An 11,386-nucleotide genomic window follows, 5' to 3' on the forward strand; every position below is an offset into this window, starting at 1 on the left:
ATTTTGCAATTTCCTCTTAGAATAATATAGCCCACACTTAAAACCCCTAATTTGGAAATAGATGTCTTAGCATAGCAAGAATCATATGAGATTTGAACTGAAGCTATTGCAGAGTGAGTCCCAACCCTGATTCAGGGATGTAAAAGGACCAACACTGTTATTTTCAGAAACATAATAAAATTCTTAATGTTTTTCTAAAGGAAAATTTTATTTTCATTGGGAAAGAATACATATGTCCAGTAGCCCTTTTAGGAGGAGGTAAGAAAGCGTCCTACAGTTTATTTACTCAGAATTTAAAAAGGAAAACTTTTGTGCTGTATTTTACCAAGTCTAAGATGCGTTGCTTTTGTTTTTTGGCATATGAGTATCTCTAGAATCAGGATATGTCTTATAATATACGCATCATCTTTGATTTAATACAATATGGTGGCTATTCTAATGTACCATCCAAACCCAGATTTTGGCTGCAATAGATTTAAGCTGTTCGGAATTACAGTAGTCTCCCCTTACCCACAGTTTCAGTCACCCTAGGTCAACAGAAATCTGAAAATATTAAATGGAAAATTCCAGAAATAAACAATTCATAAGTTTTAAACTGTGTGCTGTTCTGAGCAGAGTAATGAAATCTGAAATCTCACGTCTCGGGACGTGAATCTTCCCTTTGTCCAGCGTATCCTGCCCGTTAGTCACTTAGTAGCCACCTTGGTTATGGGGTTATTGTCACGGTACCACAGTGCTTGTTCTCAAGTGACCCTTATTTTATGTAGTAATGGCCCCAAAGCGCAGGAGTAGTGATGATGGCAACTTAGATATGCCAAAGAGAGGCCGTAGAGAGCTTCCTTTAAGTGAAAAGGTGAAAGTTCTCAATAAGGAAAGAAAAAACTCGTATGCCGAGTTTGCTAAGATCTACAGTAAGAACGAATCTTCCATCCAAGAAATTGTGAAGAAGGAAAAAGAAATTCTTGCTAGTTTTGCTTTTGCACCTTAAACTGCAAAAGTTAGAGCCACAGTGCGAGATAAGTGCTTCATTACAATGGAAAAGGCATTAAATTTGTACAAGATATTTTGAGAGAGAGACCACATTCACATAACTTTTATTATAGTACATTGTTATTGATGAAATAAAAATTCGTATTCTAAAGCAAATCAAGGAAAATGTAAACATAAAAATTATTCTCTGCCCTTTGGCCTCCTCTTTCCCCTCTACTGTGCATTGCGTATCTGCCTTATGCATCAACCAAACCTCCCCATCAGCAGAAATACCTGCTCAACCATAAAAAGCAACATTCTCCTGGCATCAACAAGATAACTCCTTAGGAGATAACCTTCCTTCTTAATCTTGTAAGGGGCCACCATGACCTATGACCCACTATTCGCTTTGTACAGGTACATCTGGACTGTGTAAACTGTCAACAATACGTCATTTAATGCACAGTCCTCTGTCTCAAAAATTTATACAACTGTGCTTTGACTTCTAATGGGCGGAACAGTTCTCAGAGCTTTCTGAGAGGCTGTTCCCGGGTTATAATCCTCAATTCAGCTCGAATAAAATTCTCCATCTTTCTTAGATCAGCTGATCCATTTTTGTTCGCTGACATTATAGTTGGTCTATTCTATTATTCCTTATTGTTGTTAATCTCTTACTGTGCCTAACTGATAAATTAAACTTTATCATAGCTGCGTATGTGTAGGAAAAAACACAGTACAGGGCTTCCCTGGTGGCGCAGTGGTTGAGAGTCCGCCTGCTGATGCAGGGGACACAGGTTTGTGCCCCAGTCTGGGAAGATCCCACATGCCGCGGAGCGGCTGGACCGGCGAGCCATGGCCGCTGAGCCTGCGCGTCTGGAGCCTGTGCTCCACAACGGGAGAGGCCACAACAGTGAGAGGCCTGCGTATCGCAAAAACAAAAACAAAAACAAAAACAAAAAAACACGGTACAGATCTTCCTCGACTTATGTCCAGATAAACCCACCGTAAATTGAAAATACTGAAAAATGCATTTAATACACCTAACCTACCGAACATCACAGCTTAGCCCAGCCTACTTTAAACGTGTTCAGAACCTTTACATTAGCCTACAGTTAGGCAAAATCATCTAACACAAAGCCTATTTTATAATAAAGTGTGGAACATCTCACATAATTAATGGGATACTGTACTGAAAGTGGAAAACAGAATGTCTGTCAGTGTATCGATTGTTTGCCCTTGTGATCGCATGGCTGATGGGAGCTGCTGCACCACCATTGCCCCAGCATCACAAGAGGGGCTGTACCTCAAATGGCTAGCGGGGAAAGATCAAAACTCAAAATTCCAAGAACGGCTTCTACTGTATCCTATTGCTCTCACACCATCATAAAGGAGAAAAATCTTAAGTTGAACCATCATGGGACCATCTGTATATATAGGGTTTGGTACTCTTCACGGTTTCAGGCATCCTCGGGGGGTCCTGGAACGTATCCCCCGCAGATAAGGGAGAACTACTGTAATAATTTGGAAGGGTTTTATCAGACTAAAATTTAGACAGAATCTTTTTTCAGGGGGTGGGTATTATTAAATACAGAAGCCATTTCTTTGGAAGTAAATATCCAGGATACATGGAAGAAAGATAACCTTAAAAGTCCGCAATTTTCCCCATTTGTTTTTTGGAAAAGGAAGACGAGCTAAATAGGAATGTTGTTATAAGGCTCTTTCTTTCCAAAAGTATGTGATACACCGTGAACAAAAAAGAATCAGGTTTCAGATTAAATTCCTGATCTCCGGGCCTGCTTCTAAGTTTATAAGAGGCAGCAAGTCTGTTAACCAAAGTTAATGGGACTTCCTGGCTAGAAGGTTAAATTTTTACAAGACTATGGTTGCCTTCTTTTGAAGACTAATCTTAAACAATCACATTATTTACTGTCCTAGGGGTTTATTTCATGTTAACACAATCACCTGCCAGCCATAAACTAAACTCCCAAGCTAAAAGGACAGGCTCCTTATTGGAATCCTACCCACGGATTACAGTTCAAGTTCGGTGTAAAGGGAGGAGAGAGGAGAGGGGAAAGAAAGGGTGAGAATAAAACCTGTCAAACTTAACATTCTTTAAGAGGAAAGCTTTTACCAAAGAGAGGAGTCTAAATTTAAGACAGAAACTAGGGCTTCCCTGGTGGCGCAGTGGTTGAGAGTCCGCCTGCCCATACAGGGGACACGGGTTCGTGCCCCGGTCCGGGAAGATCCCACATGCCACGGAGCAGCTGGGCCCGTGAGCCATGGCCGCTGAGCCTGCGCGTCCGGAGCCTGTGCTCCGCAACGGGAGAGGCCGCAACAGTGAGAGGCCCGCATACCGCAAAAAAAAAAAAAAAAAAAAAAAAGACAGAAACTATGTGCTTATTATAATTCACAAATTAAAAAGTAGGAGCATGTGCATTGATCTGGCTATATATATATATATATATATCCGAAGAGCTTTCTCTGCACTCACTTCTATCCAGAATGGGGGGAAAACATATTATATTTTTTCAGTAAATTACCACCTCCTGCTACATCTACCCCTCGACGGCAGCACCCTCCCCGTCTCCACACCCGAGCCCCACCCCCACCCTCTTCCCCCCTCAACCCCCTGGGACTCTGTGCCCTCAGCCTAGATCCACAGCTATTATCGCTGGAAAAGCGGTGGAGAAATTACTGTTATTGTTCCTATTGGACAGATGAGGAAACTGAGCCTCAGGGATGTCATTTCATACCTTCCCCAAAGCAACACTGAACTGAAATGCCCCAGGGTCTCTCTGGTTCCTGTTCACTCTAGTTCCAGTGACTTTCAACATTGTTGCGGATATAGGAAAACAGAGAAGTAGGGAAGGTTGCCCACCAGCCCAGTATCCACACTGGGATGCTTCTCTGGGAACGGGGGCAGATCTGCAGAGAGCCACCCACGGGGCCTGGCCAAGGCCCCGGGTGACCCCAGAGTTGTATCTGTGGGACGAAGGCCAGGACTCACGTTCTCACCAGCTGAGACGGCCGCCGGGAGCGGAGCTCAGGCCGCGGGGAGCACAGGGGGCCACGCCTGGGGCAGAAGCTGTGTCACCGGCGAGGAAACTGGCCACTAATTTAAGGGAATCCAGCAATACTCCTAAGGGAAAACCTGGGCTGGCCATCGCTGAGCAGCGTAAGGGGGAAAACAAAGGCCAGCGCCTCCTCCAAACCACAGGAAAATGAGACAGTTGATAACACTGCAGGGACAGTGCCCTTCTCTCCGGGCATCCTCAGCTCTGCCCAGTGCACGGGCAGTCTCCTCTCAGAGGGCATCACACTCAGCCTTCTAAAGCGGTGTTATTACACAGTCCTTTAAAGAGGGTTATCACTACATGTGTAAATTAGCTTATCTTACTTCCCAAAGGCTTGCCGGCAGTTCAGACGCCCAAGCGTGTGCGGCTAGAGGTGCTTTTGAGTCACTCCCAGGAGCGCACTCCTCGCGGACTGCACAGGCGGAGACAGACAACCCTGGGAACAGGGGTGAAGGGACCTGGCCCCTCCCTCCCCACCAGTTCAATCAATCCGTATCTACTCTTCTGGACACCGCAGGGCTGCGGAGGCGGGTGTACTCAACACGTACAGAGCTCATGGCCTGTCCCATCAAAGGCCCACCCAAGAGTTACGCCATCCCTGGTGAACAGGGGGGCAAAGGCGATGTGCTCAGCTCATCCACCGCAAAGACGTCCCACCCCCTCGTAACAGTCTCCCCACAGGCTGCCAGGTGGTGGGGCTGTTCAGATCCCTCTGAGGCACTGAAACAGCAGAGCTGCATGCTCAGGGAAGCACGTGAATGGCTACTCCCCCAGCCCCACCTGTTCAAACCTCCATATAAGCTCTCCTCCCTTTCTTCTTCTGCAATTCTTGCACTCTCATCCATCCACCACAAAATCTGCCTCCCATATTCGTTAAAGGAAGAAGGAACTTTTCTTTTTTTGTTGTGGTAAAATACACATGACAGTTACCATCTTAACAGTTTTTAAGTGTACAGTTCAGCGGCAATAGGTACATTCACACTGTTGTGGAATCGTCACCACCATCCGCCTCCAGAACCCTTCATCTTGCAAAACTGAAACGCTGTCCCCCTTAAACACTAACTCCCCACTTCCCCTCCCCAGCCCCTGGCAGCCACCATTCTACTTTCTGTCTCGGTGAATCTGACTACCCTGGGTACCTCATATAAGTGAAATCATACAGTATTTGTCCTTTGGTGACTGGTTTATTTCATTAGCGTAACGTCCTTAAGGTGGAAGAAGAAATTCTTAAATCACTTTAGCTTCAGTTTGTCAAAGGAGGCTTCCTTACCTACTCAAGTAACACTAAATAGTAGTTATTTCAATCCTATGTCAAATCTGAAAAGCAATATTTTTAAAATCTTCCTGTATCCACTAATATAGACTTAGCTTTTGAGTTCTGATGGTTTTTCATTCTTTTTTTATTTTTGGTTGGTTATTCATTGGGAAATGTCCCTCCCCCAGCTCTGAGGAAAAAAATGATAGTCCGGTTGAAGCTTTTTTTTTCCCTTTCAAATACTCTCCCTAGTTCTATAGTTCTCAACTGAGCATGTCTCAGAATTCTAGAACATTCTGGGACCATAACAGAAGTTGACAAAGAATGACTGATACCTGAATTACTGTGTGGGAGAATAACATTACTTTTCATAAACTTAGAAAAACCAATCTTCCTTCCTCTCTCTTTCCTGTCCTCTCTTTTTCTAATAAGCAATTTTAATTATTTCTTATGTGGTATAATTAACTAACACTAATTGTAATATTACCACAGACACCATAGTGAATGACCTCAACTGTTTCAATGTTTGCATTTTCTTTTTCATTTTTAAATTTCAGTTTTATGGAGGTATAACTGACAAATAAAACTGTAAGATATTTAAGGTGCACATCATGGTGAGTTGATATAGGTATACACTATATACTTGTATACATTGCCTCCATCACCTCACATATTTACTTATTTATTTATTTATTTTTTGGTGAGAACAATTAAGTTCTACTCTTTTAGCAAATTTCAATTACAGAATACAGTGTTATCAACTATAGTTGCCAGGTTTCACATTATGTCCTTAGACCCTATTCATATTATTGTGTTTTCTCTGTGAACCCCTATTTTGACTTATCATACTGATACCTTACAAGATAGCCCCTTTGCTCCCTTGGTTGAGTTCTGTCAGTTCAGTTTACTTTCTCTGGAGGATACCAAATGGCTAGGGCTGTCCTTGCCTTGAGAGTATATCAGATTCTGTAGGGAGACAAGGGTAGCCCCAACTAACCAGCTCCGAGGGGCTGAAGAGCAGCGCTAACAGATGGATGGGGGCTTCTCAAACGTGAGATCACCAAACTCGGAAAAGAAGTTGGAGTTTGAGTTGAACCTCTTTATTATTATCCCCAGTAATACCCTTTGTTATTTCTAATTACTTTACTAAAGTTTATTATTGTAACATCTGTAGCTTCTTCAAGTTAATTTTTGTCTAGCAAAGATACAAAGATAGTATTTCATAACCTTTTCCCTCTTTACTACATGTTCTAATTTACTGTTTTAGATGTTGTTCTCCCTAAATTCAGCCATTCCCAAACCCAGCTCTTCCCTGTCTCCCAATAACTTCTTCCTTCGTAGTATAATGGAACTTATTTGTAGTGCTTCATAAGCCCTTTAAAGCCGGAGCCCACTGCATAATGGCAGGCCATTTCTGTAGGAGGTTATTACATTTCAAGGGAACATAATCTGGTCCGTGGCATGTTTGATTCTTCAGAATTATGAGCTGTGTGGCAGCAGATGGGAAGGCCACGTTTCCAGGCTCAGGATGGGTCCCTCGGCCAAACATGCTATGTATGTATTCTCCAGTCCACACAGTTTCAACCCTGGACTCCACTTTCTACAGAGTGAATTGGAAGATTTATTACTGGTCCATGTTAGACTATCATTCTGCTGCGTTGTAACTTCTTTAAAGAAAATCTAATGAGGGAAGAGAACAGCATGTACTATATTCTTTTACCAAAAAAAAAAAAGTATATATAATACTTCTAGCCATGTTGGAGATAGCATGAAAAATGGAAACTAATTCTGGGTAACCCTCTGTGATGTGACAATATTATCTAATCTGCCCTTAAATCCATCCACCTACACTACTTATCCTACCTGAGTACTGAGAAGTTGAAGAGTTAGATTATCTTATGATACACAGTCATGGCGATTTAATTTTTCTTTCTAGACTGCTATCTCGCAGATTAGAGCCTACATGTGTTAAAGATATCTGCACACCCACCATTCATAGCAGCATTATTCACAAAAGCCAAAAGGTGGAAGCAACCCAAATGTCCATCAACAAATGACTGGATAAACATACAATGGAATATTATTCAGCCTTAAAATTCTGGTACATGCTACAACATGGATGAACCTTGAGGACATTATGCTGAGTAAAACAGTCCAGTTACAAAAAGACAAATACTGGGACTTCCCTGACGGTCTAGTGGTTAAGACTCCGCTCTTCCAATGCAGGGGGTGTGGGTTCGATCCCTGGTTAGGGAGCTAAGATCCCACATGCCATGTGGCCAAAAAAAAAAACAAAACAAAAAAAACAACTCTTCTGAAACTCTTAAATGGTTCCTTTAAAAAAAAAAAAAAAAAAGGACAGAAACTGTGTGAGGTACCTAGAGTACTCAGGTTCATAGAGACAGGAAGTAGAAGGGTGGCTTCCAGGGCCTGGGGGGAAGGGGGAAATGGGGAACAGCGTTTCAGTTTTGTGAGATGCAGAGGATTCTGTGGATGGATAGTGATGGCAGCCTTCCAACAATGTGGATGTTTCTGTGCCACTGAACTGTGCACTTACAAATTGTTAAGAGGGTGAATGTTATGTTATGTATATTTTACCACCATTTAAAAAATAATTGTTCAGTTTCAGGTTTTTTCTTTTTTTTAAGTTAAAGAAAAACAAACAAACAAAAAGAGTAAAGAAATGTACCTAGGGTGGAGAGAGGCAAAAAGAAAGAGTCTTTTTACCTGAATTGTAGATCTGGCCTAAGAAATGGACGTCTCTGCTTCTGCCATAGGTGGGAGAAGATGCCACACACCCTGCCACTTCCTTCCATCAGTGGGTCTTCACCCCTCTTGAAGTCACTAACATAAAGCAGCAAGTTCCACACAGCCCCCTGAACTATCACTGGCCAAATAAATGTCCCCAGTTTATAAAGGACACTGCCCTTTCTAACCTGGTCAGCTGCCTCCCCAGGAGCGGGATCAGCCAGACCCCCTTGTGTGTGTGACAGGGGCTTTCCTGAGACAGGAGCTCCGTCTCCACGCACCCATCCACTCTTTTCCTTTAAAATCCTTCAAGGCCAGTAAGGAGAGCTAGGAAACAATGGTGAGCATGACCTACTGCCCAGCAAGGAGCCTCTGCTGGAAGCTGGGGCAGAGGCCAGTGCACTAAGGAAATGACTTCTTGCTCCTGATAATGAAAGGATGCGCTGAGCAATGAAAGGCCTTTGCATAAAGGGAAGAGCAGGGAAAGCTCGGTTCAGCGCAGGAGGGCACTACGGATGTCCTGAAGACTTCCTCTCCCATCACCTCACAGCTGACGCCTAGTTCCAGTCCTAGGGCTCCCCACATTTTATAATAAATAGACTCTTGGCTATTTCAACAGGGGGCCATACCGCCAGCTTCAAGGGCCCCCAAGTGAATTCCTGAGCCAGACAGAGAAAAGAGGTCAGTACTGTCAGCTCCAGAATTCAATCATGCAGAGAGCTGCTACTGCACTCCAGAGCCCGGCCTGCCCACTCTCTTATCTAGTCAGTTCTATCTTTGACCTATTTTCTCTGCTCCTTTACAACAGATTAAAAAATGATGCATTTCTGTTGCCCCCTTTTCGTGTGTGTGTGTGGTGGGGGGGACAGCACTCTTTTCTTTTAACCCCGGTTTCCTAATTATTTCTTCTAGCAAATAGAGGTTTCTTAATTTACTTTCATGTTTCTAACCAGAGAGTACTTAGAAATGTAATGTTTGACTCAGTTTCTATGATGTTCGGTGACCTGTAGCTCTGAAGCCATGCTTTCACTTACCTTCTTATAACTTGCTAGCTTTATTTTATTTTTTTTTAAAGATTTTTTCGATGTGGACCATTTTTAAAGTCTTTATTGAATTTGTTACAATATTGCTTCCGTTTTTTTGTTTTGTTTTTTTGGCCACAAGGCACGTGGGATCTTAGTTCCCCGACCAGGGATTGAACCCGCACCCCCTGCGTTGGAAGGCAAAGACTTAACCACTGGACCGCTAGGGAAGTCCTAACTTGCTAGCTTTATATTGTCCTCAAAGTAACACAGTTCCTGTCCACTGGAAATGTGCTTTGTAGAAAGTCTATCTGAAAATAGCGTTATGCTTTGGCTCTCTGGAATCTGTTCCACAACGGCCAACACTTAATTCAGAGATCCGAAGAACGAAGGCCACCTCACAACACTTGTGGAAAGAAAGCTGGAGGGAAAGATAAAAGTCTAAGGATGGACACTATTTAATGATGTTATTTAATAGAAGGCACTTTGTCTCAGAAACCTCCAGTTAATCTCCGGTAACTGAGTTCAGGAGCTCAGGTTTTTGTTTCAATGGCGACTCATAATACCAGGCTTCAGCAGAAGTGCTCCACCAGGGGAAACCAGGCAGATGTGCTGGAGGCAAGGCGCTGCCGGGAGGCCAGGAGCGAGGCCTCCAGATAGCATGTTCCCCGCATGAGGTCACCATCCTCTGGGATATCTGCCAGGATACAGCTCGCATGCCTCTCACACTTTTCTGCTACTCAGCTCAGGCTCATCTTTTCCAAAGCACGTTCACTTGCATTATCTTATTTCTCAGGGATTCTAGCAGGTTTTGAAATGTACACACGTCCCCAAACGCAAAACAGGGCAGTGTGGGGAGAGCCATCCCTCCGCGCACCGTTCTTACCTCTTCTCTGCCCTCCCTGAAGGAAGGGTTTAAAGGCCCTCCTCTCCCAGAAGGGGAAGACTTGGCGGGATTTTCTTGCTGCCCAAACAGCTCCTCGATGCTCTTTGTATCAATTTGGTACTGATGCTGCTGCCTGGCTGCCAAGGTCCAGATGTTGGTTTTGCCACGAACTTGCTCCTCTGGGATGGTTTTCCAAAAAAAGCTCCTTATCCGCTTTTTCTTACCGAGGTGGCTGTAGCCGTTCAGGTGAGAGGTTGGGGGTAGTCCTGGGGTGGGAGGGGGGACCGGAGGCCCTCCGGGCAGTGGAGGGGGAGGGGGAGGGGGAAGAGAGGGCGGAAACCCTTCCCCTGAGTACGGACATGGTGGAGGTGGAGGGGCTAGAGGAGGCGGCGGTGGTGGCGGCGTTTGCCCGATCATGAATCCAGCTGTCGTGGCAATATTCCCATTTCCTTTATCACTGACCAAGGAGACACAGTTCATAACGTGCATAGTACTGTTGCCTTCTAAGGAGACAATTTCTTGACCTTGGGGAAGCAGACGCCGACATCAAATTTGTGTCCTACTTTTCTGCCCGCTAGTCTGCCGCCAGAGCAAAGGCAACTGCGTTGTGTGTCATCTTCCAAACCTGCAGAGATAAAACAACTTTAAAATCAGTGCAGGAGAACATTGCTGTACTAGCGACTCCCTTCCGAGGCCAGCGCCCGTCCTCCCAGAGTAGTTGGATATTAAAATCAATGAGGGGCCACACATCCAAAAGAGAACTAAAAGGGACTAATACTTTTCTAAATGTGAACCAAATTTTACCACCTGGAAATGCTGCCAAAGCAACAGCAATAAATCCAACTTGGAAACCTTCCATTCATCAATAAAACACATATTTACCAAGAACCTGCACTAGGTTCAGCAAGTGTTGCTCACTTTCTGAACAAGCTACTTGTTCATTAACTGGCTCGTCTTCTTTGGGCAGTGGATCCCCAACCCCTGGGGAAATTACCCAGATGGCTGCAGCCCTAGTGACTCTGCCTTTTTCCAGTACGGACATGTCCCCTACCCATCAGTGGGTCAACGGGCATCCTCCACCTTGCACATAACAGGCAGGGCACTCGGGGATGATAAAATAACGGCCGAACTCCTTCCCCTGGAGTCAGTGCCGTCGTCTCCTCCCTACACTTTGTTGATGTTGCTCCCCCGCAAATAGAGAAAAGAACGCCAGACGTGAAGATAAACGGTTCCAGCTCTAAATCAAGCTTTACTGCTTACAATTTTAGAAAAGCCATGTTGCCTCACTAGATTTGGAGTTTCTCATTTGTAAAGTTAGGAGGTTGGCACTGACCTCCACCGTCACTTCCGATGCAATCGTTTGGGGTTCTGGTTAAGCTCTATGGAGCTTAACTCTCTGGAAACCACCAGAACTTCTCAGTGCCTCTTCTGC

General features: G+C 44.3%; 1 protein-coding gene across 1 annotated transcript in view; it reads right to left on the reverse strand.

Annotated features, from left to right (window-relative positions):
- The window catches only part of FHDC1 (FH2 domain containing 1), a 33,609-nt gene extending 23,151 nt beyond the window's left edge, over positions 1–10,458 (reverse strand). The window contains exon 1 of the mRNA XM_079699940.1: positions 9,955–10,458. Coding sequence (XP_079556066.1) covers positions 9,955–10,443 — 489 coding nt within the window. The 5' untranslated portion in view covers positions 10,444–10,458. The remainder of the gene's footprint in view (positions 1–9,954) is intronic.
- Positions 10,459–11,386: the final 928 nt, after the last annotated feature.

This window comes from Hyperoodon ampullatus (assembly GCF_949752795.1).
Source record: "Hyperoodon ampullatus genome assembly, chromosome: 1".
Classification (NCBI taxonomy): domain Eukaryota; kingdom Metazoa; phylum Chordata; class Mammalia; order Artiodactyla; family Ziphiidae; genus Hyperoodon; species Hyperoodon ampullatus.